This window comes from Canis lupus, chromosome 27 (genome assembly GCF_011100685.1).
Source record: "Canis lupus familiaris isolate Mischka breed German Shepherd chromosome 27, alternate assembly UU_Cfam_GSD_1.0, whole genome shotgun sequence".
Taxonomy (NCBI): Eukaryota; Metazoa; Chordata; class Mammalia; order Carnivora; family Canidae; genus Canis; species Canis lupus.
In genome coordinates, this window is record NC_049248.1 from 6040323 (window position 1) to 6056496 (window position 16174).

Sequence of the window (16174 nt, forward strand, 5' to 3'; positions counted from 1 at the left end):
GGCTCCATGTCATCTCACTCTGGAACCCACCTTACTTGGACAGAGCAGCCACCATCCTGAGCACTGGCCATTGTGGCCCTGGTAAGGAAGGACACAAGGAAGGGGCTTCCTTCACATTTGATGTAATGTTTTAGTCTAGAAGGGATACACATTACTTCTGTGTACAAATCCTTGGTCAGAACTCTTGCCTGCTCTAACCACAAGAGAGCTGGAGAGCACAATCTCCCATTCCTGAAAGGTAGAGAACTAGAGACATCTGGGAAACAGCACTGGTGACTTTTTTCAGTAGTGGACTGCCACAAAGAAGCAGGCTGCAAAAGTGTGATACTAACAGGCTCTCTCAGGATCCTCCCTGAATGATAAGGAATTCTTTATAGATTTATTTCTTGGCATGGTTAGTCATTTCCTAAGGCTGTTGATTTGCATGGCACAGATGTCTAATGCATTCCTTTTCCAATATACAGCTTCACTCAAGTGAAAGCTGTTAGATTTTTCTCTAGTGGATTCCAGAGTATCACCATTACCATCACCATTTTGTAGTTGATATCACTATCATTGTCTTCGTCATCATCATCATCCTCCTCCTCAAAATTTTGGCTAAGTAATTAAATATAAATGATGCTTATCTGTAGGATATGCACTTGCATTTGTCCTTCCCCTGTCCACTCTGGTCCCGGAGAATGCCTAGAAGGAGGAAAATGGTCATGGTGCTTCCAAAAACTAGATTAGTAGAAGGGGATTCTAGGACTAAGACTTACCCTATCAAGGGTCAGAAGAGGACTGCAAACAGTTTATAAGACTAGTGGACGCTACTGACAGGAAATTTCAAGTCATTGATTTCTTTTTAATCTAATTCTTAGGTGACCAAATTTCTGTGTGTGTGTGTGTGTGTGTGTGTGTGTGCACGTGCGCACGTGCACATGCATGTGTGTAGAGGGAAGGGAACAAAAGGAATGTAGCAAAGATTGTCTGCAAAGTGTAGAATCACCCAGTCATCCATGATTCTCCCCACTTTCCTCAGAATTCAAAGCTTCCTTCCTTTATCTCCCCAGCTGGGAAAAAGAGAGAAGGTTAAGAGGAATAAAAATGACCCAGGATGGAGCCAGGGTCATATGGGACACTGTTTTCTGGTCAGAAGAACTTCCACACTGGCCACCCTGAAGGATAGAAGGATAGAGAAGGCAGTAGCCTTGCTCAGAGGTGAGACAGTAAAATGAGACACACAGTGTCTGATGCATCATACCCCTGCCTCCAACTGTCTCTGTGGGGTTTGTCTTCTACAGTGGAAAGCCAAAGAAAGAATTAAGAAATTCTTCTTAAGGAGGGTGTGTGTATACTTATGCAGACATAGCAATATAAATGGTTATCAAATTATGTGGTACATTGTTATGTACTCATCTTGGTTAGTACCTACATCCGTTTTCAGCTGGTTCCTCCCTACAGTGACCCTTTTCTTCCCACCCTGTGCTCCTGATCTGATGTAGATACTATGTTCATTGGGAAGTCAGCATGGCCCTGTGAAGATTCGAGTTCTGAGGTCTGGTCACAGTTGTTGGTTTCCAAGACAACTCCTTCTCCGGGTTTTCCCTTGACCCCACTGATCATCCCTTGGTTTCCTTTGCTGGCTCCTCTTCCTCCTGAACTTGAACTGTGAATTGTAAAGTACTGTGCAGAACTTGGTGTTGGTTATATTTGTCTTCACTGTCCATATTCTGTCTCTCTAGAAGATGTTAGGGTCATACCCTCAACTATTTCTAAATATTTTACATTCACAGATCACTCATTTGTCTTCCATATTCCAGACCTGAATAAATAATCAATTCCCAATGTCTTTATTAGCCTAATTTGTCTCTCCAAGTTAACATTTCTAAACATGAGGCCTTGATTGATCCTTGTTTAATCCCTCATATTCCCTTCTTTTTTTTTATTGGAGTTCAATTTGCCAACATATAGCATAACACCCAGTGCTCATCCCGTCAAATGCCCCCCTCAGTGCCCATCACCGAGTCACCCCAACTCATATTCCCTTTCTTAATATATGACACCTCCATCCCTTGTTGTGCAAACCCAAAACCTGGCATTCCCTTATTGTTTCTCATGACCTATCCATCACCAATTCCTGTTGATTCTATCTTCTAAATATTCCCCCAGCCCCTGTCTCATCCCCATTCTATCCCTAGTCACTTCATCTTTAGTCCAGTCCAAGTCTCTATCAATCTTTTCCCAGACTACTGCAATTTCCTGGCCCATTTTCCTTTTGCCCCCCCCCCCCTTTTAATGCATTCTCCTCACAACCTCCGAATGCAAATCATGTCTCCTCTCTGCTTGAGAACCATCACTGGCTTCACATCCAACACCCTTAAGATAAAGCTTAAATACCTCACCCTGCAAGAGCTTACCCCTTGCTTCTTCTTCAGCCTTGTCTTTATGTCTCTCCCTGTGGCCCATTCTACTCTCAGCACATGGACTTCTCCAGTATTCTTGAACACCGATGACCTTTCTACCGCAGGTCTTTTGCACTCATCTGCCCAGAGTGCTCTTCCCCCCTTTTAGCATGGCAGGCCCATTCTCGATCTTTGAATCTCAGTTGAAATATTATCTCTTTCGGGGAATCTTTCCCAACCACCTTGTTCAAAGTTGAATCCCCAGGTTGATTTCTGACATAGCATCCCATTTATTTTCCTCAAAGCATTTACTACAATATATAAATATCTTCTTCATTGTTTACTGTTTAAAATTTTCTGTCTAGAATGTAATGTATTTATTTCACTGACATGCAAGCTCACAAGAACGGGTATTTTGTCTAGATCAGCCTTCTGAACTTCTAAATCCCTAGTACCTGCGGCTATGACAGGCAGGCACCCAGCTGCTTCTCAATAAATGTTAATTACATGAATGACCACTACCACCATTGCAAATATCTGAATTTAGACACAACCAAAGAAATCTGTGCTGTCATGAAATGGGTGCTCAGTGAATGTTAGGGAAATACTCATCTGCCATTGGAAATGGTGCTGCAGCATATGGATGGGGTTGTGCCTTTCTTCACCTGGAAATCAGCACTTCTGAAGGCGTGATTTTACTTACTCTTCATATATGTTAGATAGGAATGATCTAGGCATAGGGCTTTTCTAAACCTAAGAGATGAGGCTCTTTCACAAAAGAACTAAAAACAGAACTCTGATTCATGAATTTGCTAATGACTTTTCTCTCCAGGGGAACCTCCTCCTGCATAGTGAGACATCTCCTGGGGCACAGCCTTATGCCTGATGAGAAGGTAACCATGGAACATCAGCTCTGATGTAGGCTGGCAGGCAGCACCAGCTAGGCTGAACCCAGGGGTACTCAAGTGGTGGTTCCTTTCACCATATTAGACTGTGCACCCTTCAAGCAGAATGCAGGTTCTTTTCCATGCTTCCCCAACGTTTATTTTGAAGAGTTGCTGACCTAGTTGACAGCCTCATGAATAAAAACAGCAATGACGAAAACAAACAGGCAAATGAATAATTCATAATAAATGTTGAAAACAAAGACAAAAGGAATCACAAGTAAATCAATTTATAATCTAGAAAATACTTGCTGATAATTGTCAAGGGTGAGAGTATCTTCTTTATTGTATCTATTGTTTCCTTTTCTTCCCGTTTACTTTATTTTTTTCAATGGAGCAACTTGTGCGAAGTCTAAATTGCTTAATTACATAGCCTGTAAATAGGGTAACTAGGGACTGTGTGTACCCTCGCTTTCTTTCTTTCATTGAAACACGCAAAGTGAGGGGAGGGAGTGGAAACCAACAGCACAAACACAGAAAGGAAGCAGAAGTTGTTGTCTGGTAGACCTCCTGAGGCAACAGCCCAGAAAATGAAGATGCAATGGGACACTAGCCTACCTCCCGTGCATCCACTACCTGATCTCTGTCCTACACATCCAGAAGACTACTTTCCCTACTCCCCTAAACCCTCTGGCGATGAATGCTGCTGAGAGCCACTGTGGTTTTAAAACACTCTGTGCAATACCAAGAATTCTTGCATGTATCTTGTGGTTTGAGATTACCTTTATGTATCATTCTTATCATTATTGGCAATGAACCCCTACTAATGATATAAAATGCATAAGAAGCTACACAAAACAACTTGTAGTTGTCAACCAATTATTTTTGGCCATAGACAACCAAAAAAGGGAGAAACTGGGGTAGAGAGAAGCAAATGTCAACCCTACCTGGAAGTGGCAATCTGAGAAGATCAGAGCAATCCCCTTCCACCAAACTCTAACCTATCCAGTCTAGTAAAGTAGGATTCTATGGTTTCCAGTGGAAATGGATAGAAAGCCAATTTTACTGCCCCCCTCCCTAACAACAAACTTTGGTCCCTATCCAAATACTGCCAGGTGAATCTTCGTGGTAAGGTCACCCAGGAACAGAGACCATCTTTCTCATAGGGTTGTGAGATAGATAGGATTGCGAGTGAGATAACACCGGAAGAGCACCTGGAATGTGGCCAGTACATACTAGATGCTCAGCGAATATAGCTATTATTTTTTATCAACCCTCTTCCATACCACTTTCCACTCACCCCCCTCCTCTCTTTCCTTGTCTGTGCAATAAGAAGGCGTTCCAGATGAGTTCCCAGGGAGGCTGAGAGCAAATGAATTCCAGGGTGCACTTCCGTGCACTATGAGACCGCCGAGATACCACCATCTTCTGGTTCTTCCTTCATTGGGCTGCTGCTGCCTATGTTCCCAGAACTCCCCTAGAAAACTTCTGATGGGAAAGGCAATGGGAGCCTTCCCACCCCCTTCTCTGCTATCACTTTGCTGCTCTGGGACGGTTGGTTGGGGGGTTTGTCCTCCCAGGTTCGCAAAGGGAGGTATGGGTTTGCTGGGGACTTACCTTGGGATGCTGACTGGAAGCTCGGAAGACTTCTACAAACGCTTTCTCTATTTTTTCTTTAAAGTGGATTAGAGAAGCTGGCAAATGAGTCTTCGTAAATACAGAGGGACAAAATACGATTCGATTTGCTCTTTAGGTTTCTGGATGCGCGGAGGGAGGTACGCTGCTCCGAGTTATGTGCTGCATGGTGGGGCGGGAGGTGTTTTCTCATCGATGAAACGCACTGCGTAGAGCAACCACCTTAAACTGAAACAGGGAAAGCCTTTGGCAGGGGTGGACGGGGTGTGGTGTTAGGGCGCTGGCGCGTGTTGGGGGGCCGCGAGGGTGACCGCGGGCAAGGGCGGGGCGTGCCGGGCGAGCGCGGGAAAGACGCGTGGCGGGGCGGGCGCCCCTGGCCGGGCGAGGGGTGTGATGCGCGAGTGGGGTGGGAGGGGGCAGCGGGCGGGGCCTGCCACGTCACTTGGAGAGTGAGTGTTGGGAAGGAAGGGCAGAGCGGAGAGCCGGGCCGCTGCAGCTGCGGCGGCTGCAGCGGGGGCTTGAGCCGCGGGGAGGCGGGTGCCCGCGCCCCGGGCCGGGGCGGCCGCCGGGCCCTCTCCGAGGCCTTTGGCGCGGCTCGCAGGGCGGCGGCGGCGGGAAGGGCGACCTCGGCCGGACGGAGCCCGCGGGGCGCGGAGGGCGGAGGCCGAGCCCCAGCCCCGCCAGCAGTGTCTGCCGCGCCGGAGGGAGGCGCGTCTGGCGCGCGGCTCGCGCCTGCGGCCGGGGGCGCTCGGGGGGGCGCGGGGGGGCGCGGCGGGGCCCGAGCGGCTGGAGAAGCGCCGCCCGGTCCCCGAGCCCGGCTCAGGCGCCGCGGGGGGCGAGGCCACGCGCCTCCCCGGGCAGCCCGGTTCTCACGCGCCGGGGCGCCGAGCCAGCTGCCCCGGGAAGCGGCGGCGCCCGGGCACGGGCTCGGGGGGGCCGCCTCGCTCCGCGGCTCCGGGACCGCCGCTCGGGGGAGCGCGGGCCCCGCCCTGCTCGGACGGCGCGGCGGAGAGCCGGGGACCGCGGCCGCGCTCCCGAGCTCCCGAGGCTGCGGCGTGGGCGCGTCCCGGCGGCGGGGACATGAGGTCGGAGAGGTCCCTGGCGCTGGCGGCGCCGGCGGAGGTCCGGGGGCCCGAGGGCGAGCAGCAGGACGCGGGGGACTTCCCGGAGGCGGCGGCGGGCGGGGGCTGCTGCAGTAGCGAGCGGCTGGTGATCAACATCTCGGGGCTGCGCTTCGAGACCCAGCTGCGCACCCTGTCGCTGTTCCCCGACACGCTGCTGGGGGACCCGGGCCGCAGGGTCCGCTTCTTCGACCCCCTGCGGAACGAGTACTTCTTCGACCGCAACCGGCCCAGCTTCGACGCCATCCTCTACTACTACCAGTCCGGGGGCCGCCTGCGGAGGCCCGTCAACGTGCCCCTGGACATCTTCCTGGAGGAGATCCGCTTCTACCAGCTCGGGGACGAGGCCCTGGCGGCCTTCCGGGAGGACGAGGGCTGCCTGCCTGAAGGCGGCGAGGACGAGAAGCCGCTGCCCTCCCAGCCCTTCCAGCGCCAGGTGTGGCTGCTCTTCGAGTACCCCGAGAGCTCAGGCCCCGCCAGGGGCATCGCCATCGTCTCCGTGTTGGTCATTCTCATCTCCATCGTCATCTTTTGCCTGGAGACCTTGCCCCAGTTCCGCGCAGATGGTCGAGGTGGGAGCAATGGTGTGAGCAGGGACTCCCCAATTTCTAGGGGTAGTCAGGAGGAAGACGAGGATGAAGATGATTCCTATACCTTTCATCCTGGCATCCCCCCGGGGGGCATGGTGGCAGGGAGCTCATCCTCACTAAGTACTCTTGGGGGCTCTTTCTTTACCGACCCCTTCTTTCTGGTGGAGACCCTGTGCATAGTTTGGTTCACCTTCGAGCTCCTGGTTCGCTTCTCTGCCTGCCCCAGCAAGCCAGCCTTCTTCCGCAACATCATGAACATCATTGACTTGGTGGCCATCTTCCCCTACTTCATCACCCTGGGCACCGAGCTGGTGCAGCAGCAGGAGCAGCAGTCAGCCAGTGGAGGGGGTGGCCAGAATGGGCAGCAGGCCATGTCCCTGGCCATCCTCAGAGTGATCCGCCTGGTCCGGGTGTTCCGCATCTTCAAGCTCTCCCGCCACTCCAAGGGGCTGCAGATCCTGGGCAAGACCTTGCAGGCCTCCATGAGGGAGCTGGGCCTGCTCATCTTCTTCCTCTTCATCGGAGTCATCCTCTTCTCCAGTGCCGTCTACTTCGCAGAGGCTGATGATGACGATTCACTCTTTCCCAGCATCCCGGACGCCTTCTGGTGGGCAGTAGTTACAATGACCACGGTAGGTTATGGAGACATGTACCCCATGACAGTGGGGGGCAAGATCGTGGGCTCGCTGTGTGCCATCGCCGGGGTCCTCACCATCGCCCTGCCTGTGCCCGTCATTGTCTCCAACTTCAACTACTTCTACCACCGGGAGACAGAGCAGGAGGAGCAAGGCCAGTATACCCATGTCACTTGTGGGCAGCCTGCGCCAGACCTGAAGGCAGCTGACAGTGGACTTGGCAAGCCTGAATTCTCCGAGACCACTCGGGAACGGAGACCCAGCTACCTTCCCCCTCCACATCGGGCATATGCAGAGAAAAGGATGCTCACTGAGGTTTGACCGATGCAGGCAGGGGGTTGAATGAGAAGGGTGACATTGAGCAAACAGTCTCAGGCTTCCTTCTCATTCTCCACTCCTCTCATCTGAGCTCCAGCCAACTTCGTGACCCCCTCCCCTGCACCTGGTCCAGATACCTGGACTGTCAACCTTGTTGCTTGATCTGTGCAGCAGCATTCAAGGTTTATCCATCTAAATGACATTTTTGAGATTTTAACGGTGCCACCCATTCATGCCCATCTTCCATCACGTGGATGAGATTTTTGTCAGACCTTCCCTCTTGACTCTGAAGTTTTCATGTCTAGGGCCAGAGAGATCAACAGGATGGAAACCAGGCATACCTGAGTCCTATTTCTCTCCTTTGTCCTTTGCTTTGGGGCATGCACCTGGCCGCTTCGGGCTACGTGGTAACTAGCAGAAGCTGGAGGACAGAAACAGTATTCACCTTTCTGTTTTCTTCCCCTGGCTTGTAACACCTGCTGGTCGTCCTGTAGAGGACCCCTGGTAAAGCCTTTAGCTGCACAGCCTTCAGATAAGTTACTCATCTCGAATCGTGGAAGGCATTAGAGAGACTACAACGAAACTTGGCCATTTGGAGAATATTTAGAGTCAGTCCCTCACCAAAGGGGCCAATGGATTTCTCCAGACGTGTCCTGGCACAGTGGACATCAGCCTTCGGTCTACATTCAGTCATTCCCTCCCGACTGTCTAGCTTCCAGGAAGGTTCCTCCTCCGAGCCAAATACTCTTTTTGTGCAAGTGCCTTCCTGTGTGGAGCAGCTGGAAAGAGGGAACCACAGAGCCAGGAGCAGTGGCTGGATAGAGCCAAGCAACTGGCTTGACTGCATATCTAAGGAGAGGTATCACGTAAGCACACATTGTCACCTGGGACGTGTGCAAAGAGGAACCTTGTTGCAGACGGGGAATCTCTCTCCTATACTTTGCCCCAGCCCTCTCGAGCCCCCTCCACCCTTCTCCCTGGGAATTTGACTTAGGATGGCAGTTGAAGGTTTTCCAAAGCAAATTCCAGCTGAAGCCAGCAGACAGGTAAAAGCATACATTGGATGCTAGCGTGGGTTCTTCCCATTTTAGGAGCAATGAAATAGGTTTAGAGTGAGGAAGAAACATCATTCGTTTGTTGACAGCCTCACTGGTAGGGTTTGTTTTTTGTTTTTTTTTTTTTGTTTTTTTGTTTTTGTTTTTTTTTTTTTTTTTTTTTTTTGCTGAGTCAAGCAAACCTTCACCTGCTCTGCCCCTGGGAGCTGCAGCCGACCTACTCTCACTGGTAAGGTAATGTGGCGGTATCACCACAGGATAGATCATCTTCTTCTGGCGTGAAACTGTTGCCTTCATCCCACCTGCCCATTCCCCCTCATTTCTCTCCTGGTAACACTGTCATTTGTTTGTTGCCTTGAAAAAACTGTGATGTACTGTTCTGAGCTCTTCTGGGTGCAGTTCAGAAACCGAAAGGACTGTTAACATGTTCTTAATTTTATATCTATGCTTTAAGACTCTTCGATGAGAATTTTTAAAAAAATTTTTTCTCAAAGAGCAACTTATGAGGGATGGCCTTTTGAGGGTTTTCTTGAGAGACACTGTGGCTCCTGTGGGTGCCAGATGTAAATCTGGATTTTTGCCACAGCCTGACAGGGTAACCTGGGTGCCACAGTTCCTCTCTATGCCTCAGTTTCTCCAGCCATTCGATGGGAACATTAACGTCCTCCCCTCCCAACCTCATGGGGAATGTCAATGAACTCATCTGGGAAGCTGGTGATGATGCTATGCAAATGTGTAAGGGACTTGAATTTTTAGTTCATTAGCCTATTTTCCTATCTCCCAGAGGCAAAACCTCCTTCCTCACAGAGTTCCTGCTTTGAATCCAAAGCCCAAGAGTAGACTATACTGGGTTATTAGCTCCTTACATCCCTGCTTAGCCTCTTGAGCCGGGCCTCAGTCTCTCTTCTTACCCTTCAACAAGGAGGATGCTCTTTAGACAGGTTCAGTGGGATCCTCTCAGGGCCAGAGGCTGCCGTGATTGGGAGCTTGGCTTCTCCAAACCTGAAATACAGATAAGAGGAGTTCATGATTTGGAAATCTGCTCCGAGGCCATAAAGTTCTGGTTTTCCAAAATTCCTTTAGTTACTTCTGGCTATTTCGGAGAAGGGAGAAGGGCCCACTACAGAGGCAATGGGGATGCTTCCAGTGAGGGTAAATGTTGGAACATGTATGCATGTATCTCTATATGTGTGTATGTGATCATCGTCATCACCATCCCTAATAAAACATTTCCTTTTCAAGTCAGAGCATGCCCAAAAGTAAAGGGTTTGTGGAGAGCTGGGCTCTCCAGGGACTCTGGTTGCCATAGCAACCTTCCAGACTGTTCTCTCTATCTTCTGATTTGGGCAGCAAGGGAGAACAGGAGACTACATACTCCCAGCTTCTGAAATGGGACCACCTCCTACATAGTGGTTTAGGGGCTGTTAATGACCGGCGAGATGTGTGACCTTTGGAAAATGAGGGGGGAAGCAGCTCCCCCAAACTTTCTCCCTGGACCTTTCTTCCTGGTTTCCCCACCTAATCATTGAAGCTGCCTCATCTCACTCCCGATTCTTCAGAAATTTGAATGCTAAGCAACTGCCAGTTAAACCAATGTCAATATTATCTTTTTTTCAAAATGGCAAGGGAAGACTCGGAGGGGACACGCTCCTCAAGAGGCAGCCAGGCTGGGCCTCGCCAAGAGTCCTGACAGTGATAGTCTGTGATACTATGGAGCTGTCATCTCTTCAGAGAGAGAGGCTCCTCCCTGCTCTCAGGGAGACTGAGAGAAATGACACTTCCTCCTCCTGGGGAGTTATCTAGCTCTGTTCCTAGCAATCTTATAGGTGGCTCTTCTCAAGACATCGAAGAAACACAGAGAGGCTGTGACCTGACCTGGTTTCTGTGAAGGATTTTGCCAAGCCATCCCTCTCTGACTTTGAGCTTCTTTGTGTGGATTTTGTGCCCCGAGCATCGAAAGAAGATGCACCCTGTGCTGCCGAGATAGCCGGGGTGACGATTTTGCAGCTGCCAGCAAAGGCAGGGGTCAGGCCTCTGTTACACCTGATTCTCCGGCATGAACTCCCAAATGCCTCCCTGGATCTGTCAGACTCGGCTGAGACGTGGGGTAGTCCTCCTGCCTAATCATCCCCAAGGAGAGAGGGGGACAGCTGGCCACCTTTGCATTGGAGGTAGGTTCTGCTTTTGGGGGGAACTTTGCTCCTGGCTCAGCGCTCTGGGCCAGATTTGAACTCCGGGAGGGGAGCCCATACATCCCAGAGACATGGGGTTTTGATGTCCTGGTCTCAGCAGCCACCTCCCTATCCTTTTGTTTGGTGTGTGTGTGTATATGTGTGTGTGTGTGTGTGTGTGTGTGTGTGAGAGAGAGAGAGAGAGAGAGAGAGAGAGAGAGAGGGAGACTCCTTCCTTGGTTTCTGCTCTCTCATCGCTGCCTCCTCCACCCTTTCTAGTCACCTCCTTTTCTCTGCACTCCCCCCCCTCCCCTTCTCCTAGGTATTCTCATTTTCACCACATTTTTTCTCCCTTGCATTTCTGGCTTTTGCCCTTCTGTTGTTTCCATCTCTTCCTCCTTCTCTATGTGTCTTTCTATCTTTCTTCCTCTCTCCACCTTTTTAGTGGCGGGGAGCAGCTGTAGCATTTTTGTTGAGATCACACCTTGAACTCTAGGATAGTGGTGATCTCAAGTGTTTGCTGAGAAGGCTGTTCTCCAGCTGGGGGACTGACCTCCCTTCTCTGCCAGTTCAGCGTCCTGTCCTTTCTTGCCAAGCTTGCCCCTGTGGGCACAAGTTCTGAACTTACAGAGCAAGATGAGATTGGGCTGGGTTTAGAAAAACGTCTCTGCAGAAATTTCTTGAATCTTCAAAAATAAAAGAGAGAAAGAAAGAGAAGAGAGAGACAGAGAGAAAGGAAGAGAGAGGAGGAGAGAACCTCCAAGTCTCCCAACCTTAAGAAGCTTACAGAATGGTTCAAAACAAAACAAAAGAACGTAGAAACAGTAAGCCAAACACAAAAGCAAGGACTTAGGAGGAAGTGGAATTAAGTGTGGAATTAGCCTGGAAAAAGCCTTAGCTCAGGAGTGGCCCTCAAACTATCCTTAGTTCACTTGAAGGCCCTCCTAGCACCTCGCTATCTCTCTTGCTCACTGAAGGCAGGACGGAGGAAGGGCATATATCCCAGGGGCGTGAGGTGCAGGAAATGCTCCTTGACAAGATAGATTGAAATTCTCTACCCAATTTGTAAGGGGAGCTGAGCACTTTCCTTGCTGGAGGTGGTAGGCTGTAGATAGTCCCATCTGCATCAGGACATGGGCGGGGGGTGAGGTGGGGGGTTTCCAAGGTAATGGACATTTTTTAAAACAGGATTTTGGTGATAGCTGTATAACTGTATAAAATAACCCCCAAAAAGTCATTGGATTGTGGGGGTTGGGGAGAAGTGGCATAGGACTGATAACCTGGGAGTTTCATATCTTGGCTGGGAGAATGGTTTGGTTTTATACATGGTTTGGTTTTAGAAGGTTAGCGTCTCTAAAGATGGACCAATCTAAGTATCCAGGACGGAATGACAGTTTTTTCCTTCTGCCACTTGGGGACACTTGAGAGCTTTTATGCATTGCTCCTTGCTATTCATGTACAGTGCCAAGAACCGCCCCCCCCCCACTTTTTAAAATTTTGACAATCAAATCATTGTGGGATTTTTCTTTTTGCTCAAGCAGAAGAAAGGTCAAAGCCATTTTTGGTAAGTGCAGAGCATAATTAGCACGTATTAGACTGGGGTAAATATGTTGGGCATTATTCATTAGGTAGGACTAAGTCAAAGAACTGGCCCGAGGCGTTCATACTTTGCTGGCAAAACAAAAGCAAGCCTCAAAACTTCGAAGATACCCCCAAACAAACCAAGAATCTTCTTCTAGCCTCTCTGCACCTGTAAACTCAGAATTCCTTTAGAAATTGTACAGATGTCAAGGTTTTCTTCTGCTGGCCTCTTTCCACCCCTTCTTCCTGTAGTAACCATTAAGTCTTTATAGCTTCCCTGGGGTCCTGAAGTCTTGGTGCTTTGGGCACCCTTCTCCATGTTTGTCCAGCAGACATTACACTTCTACCGCTTTCACTTGCCTTTTGCTCACTGGGTCCCATCCTTCCCTCCCCTTCAGATTTCTCCTCACATGACACTTTCCAGTCCTGCTGCTTATCATTCCTTTTCTCCACTGGCCGAGCCCTGGCTTTTGGCAGTATTTCTGTCACCTGGCATCTCCACACAAATGCCAGGATAGATTCCCAGAGAATATTGTCCTCCCGGGACAATCTGGCTGGAACTGCCCTGCCAACTCTGATAGGTTTTGACTGGGTGTTATTGCCCTGGGAAACAAAGTGTGGTCTGATTCTAGCTTGTCAAGGTCATTTAGGGAAGGAAAAGAAATCCTTTCATTCTCTAAACTGTAGGATTTCCTGTCTCCATTCTGCTTTATACTGGGGCTGCCTCAGGTTGTACAGAGTAGCTTCAAGCAGAACAAGGCCTAGAGCTTGGGGCTTTAGTGGGAGAGAGAACTTGCCAGACACAGGCTACTGGGAGTAAAAGACAGATGGGCCCTTAGTTCTCATGTTACTGTGTCTCCCAGTGAAACACCTTCCTGTTCTGGGTCTGAAGTCCCTGTGAGATCGGAGATTGTCATGTCATGTCCCTTTGCTCTGACTCCTTAGGGAAGGAGTTCAGCCTGCCTCTCTGTCCCTTCTTCATTCTCATCCTGTTGATACCCTAAAGAGAGGATGAAAATCTATTAGCAACCACTACTAAAAGACACACAGGGCGCTGACTCCCTCATTCCCAGAACAACAGAGCAAAATGGGCTGCAAGTATCATTAATACTGGTCTCATCTTGGCTATCACTTAACCTACTTAAGGCCTAGCCTGGGTGGGGTTTACAACAATTAAAAAAAATAAATAAAATAAAAAACATCTCTGACCTCATTGTCGTTACTATGAAGAGGCTTTTCCCTTAGTCTGCCATGGGCCTCAGCAGACACTCTTTGCCTGCCCCTGGAAAACATCCTGGATCCGTAAGCAGTCTCCACTGCAGACTGCAGGGAGCACAGACAGACCTCCGCTCTTTGGTGAGCAGAAAAACCAACATTTCAAAAGGAAATCGCAGCCACGCAGTCTGCTGGCGCTGCTATTTTTGACATGCTTGCTGTTCTCTCAGGGCTTGACAACCTCTGTCTCCAGGAGACAGACAAACCAGCTCTTGGCAGCAAAGACACTTTGCTTTGAAAAAAGAACATAGGAAGATAGGCCTGAGCCTGGGAGGGGCCAGGAAGAGAAGAAGCCATTCTTTCCCTCTCTTCCAAGAGGCTCAGCACCTGGCGGGCGGGGTCCACAGCTCTAAGGCTGGGGCATCATCTTTGCCTGGTGAATCCTTCCTCTGTTTTGGTCCTCCCCAATGGGAGTGGTCCTGACAAGAATGAGGATGGCACCATTCATTTCAAAACCATTATAAATGCCTCCAATGGTTTCAAACATCATGTCATATAACAAAAAAAGGTTAGGAGAATGGACTATGGAGTTAACTTTTCTGGGTTCAAATCCTACCTCTGCCCCTTGCCTGCTAGATGACCTGGAGCAAGTTCTGAAACTGCTCTGTGCCTCAGTTTCCCTTTCTGTAAAGGGAGGATGATAATAACGCCAATCTCGTGGAGCTGTTTTGAGGACTACATGAGCTAATATATGTACAGTGGTTATGTAATATGTAATAATATGTAGGTGGTATAATATGTAACAATATATAAGCACTATACAAAGATTGGCTGTTAAAAAAACACAAAGATTGGCTGTTATTACTATTGTTTTACAAAAACCAAATGAAGTAGGCGGGCTAGGCATTGTTTTCCTTTGGCAGATAAGATGGTTGAGGCTCAGAGGGCATGTTCAAGGGCACACAACTAATGTGTGATCCATCATTCTCAGGGAAGACATATTCACAGAACTCAGTGAGCGTCTGATTAATACTACACAAGAAGAGAGAATGAATTTGTGTCTCCTAAATGTGTATACAGGCTTTTATTTACATGCCAGTTTGTCTCTTTGAAGGAAAACCAGCAGGTGTCCCCAGCCCCTATATATATATATATATATCTCGTTCAGTTATGTATGTCACATAGCCATAATCTCACATAGCTATGTATATATACAGAATATACACACAGATTTATATATATAAATATATACTGTATATACACATATATATGCAGGTTTCCCCAGTTATAAAAAGTAGGACATTCCTGTGAAACCTTTCATAAGCCAAATGAAGTAGAGCAAGAAAGAAATTACCATTTCATAAAGGCGAAAATCCTCTTCGGATTTCTTTGAGTTAGTGAGATCAGGTACTAACACAGGTCTTCAGTAAAAGCAAAGTGGTATTTAAAAAACAGTGGAGGGGGGCACTTGGATGGCTCAGTCTGTGGAGCACCCAACTCTTGATATCGGCTCAGGTCATGATCTTGGAATTGTGGAATCGAGCCCCTTGTGGGGCCACGCCCTCAGTGAACTTTCAGATAGCAAGGGAAACCTGTACACCTTTCTGTACACCGGTCTTTACTACCATCACTGTTATCTTCCCTCCACATTTTAACATTCTCAGGGATGGCCCTCCACTAGGGCCTTCCTCACATACTTCCTCCAATCTTCCTCCTTAGGACAGATGCAGGGTCCCACAGTTAGCCCTAAGGATAGAACACATAAGTCAGACCCCAGCACAGTTTTCTTATACTGTTCCAGTCCTTCAAAATCCCACCTCCCCTGGTCCTTGTCCTCAGCATCCCCCACTGATCCCCGGTCATCTTCATGACCCACTCTCCCCACTTTGCAGGTGGTGACACCCTGTAACATTCCTAGGGTGTGTTCAGCTTTCCTTTCCTCCTTTCAAGGGGAGGAGATAGGAGTCCCTGGAGGTGGAAGAAGCTAGCCCCTCCTACTCTTGTGGTTTCCCATTTGCTTCCACTGCAGCTCTCCTGAAGGTCCCAAATCAGGCAGGAATGTTCTAGTCACCCTACACTCATTCCCATAGCCACTCCAGCTTGCCCAGAGGACCTGGCCCAGGGCAGGCCAACGGGACTGCCTCCCCATTCTGATTTCTTGGCTTGCTTGCCTTTGGAGGTAGAGAACTTGCATCTGAATTACCATTATTAGCTGCACCTCATTTAGCCTCTCCAGTTTTGTCATCTGTAAAATAAGGGCGCTAATTCCACTTGCCTCACACAGTTGTTGGGAGGCTCAAATGAGGGGCACGTTAAAGAGGGTAGCAGGAAATAAACTCCCAGCAGAGCAGGGCTGAGGGAGCCTCAGTGATATTGAACAACCACTGTGGAGTGGGGCTGGAACCACCTGTACTCTCAAAGAAAGGCAGGATCCCTGCTGACTTCAGTTCTGTTCTCTGAAACAAACATTTAAATGAAATATGATATAAAAAATAGACTCATGGTAGCTAGCTATTTTATCCAGAATGCTCTTTGCCTGAAGGATTCACAGCAGAATCCGTTTAAATAGTGCCACTTAAGATGTG

General features: G+C 49.0%; 2 protein-coding genes and 1 long non-coding RNA gene across 7 annotated transcripts in view; 2 read left to right on the forward strand and 1 right to left on the reverse strand.

Annotated features, from left to right (window-relative positions):
- The window catches only part of LOC102151868, a 28583-nt gene extending 23318 nt beyond the window's left edge, over window positions 1-5265 (reverse strand). For all 4 annotated transcript variants that reach the window (XR_005379761.1, XR_005379763.1, XR_005379762.1 and 1 more), the window contains exon 1: window positions 4886-5265. This is a non-coding gene — a long non-coding RNA (uncharacterized LOC102151868). The remainder of the gene's footprint in view (window positions 1-4885) is intronic.
- GALNT8 (polypeptide N-acetylgalactosaminyltransferase 8) overlaps window positions 1-16174 on the forward strand; it is a 134681-nt gene that overhangs the window by 85856 nt on the left and 32651 nt on the right. The gene's annotated exons all lie outside the window — the stretch shown is intronic.
- Window positions 5962-9863, forward strand: KCNA6 (potassium voltage-gated channel subfamily A member 6). Its single transcript, XM_038576550.1, has one exon. The coding sequence runs from the start codon at window positions 5984-5986 to the stop codon at window positions 7568-7570; it is 1587 nt and encodes a 528-aa protein (XP_038432478.1). The 5' UTR covers window positions 5962-5983; the 3' UTR covers window positions 7571-9863.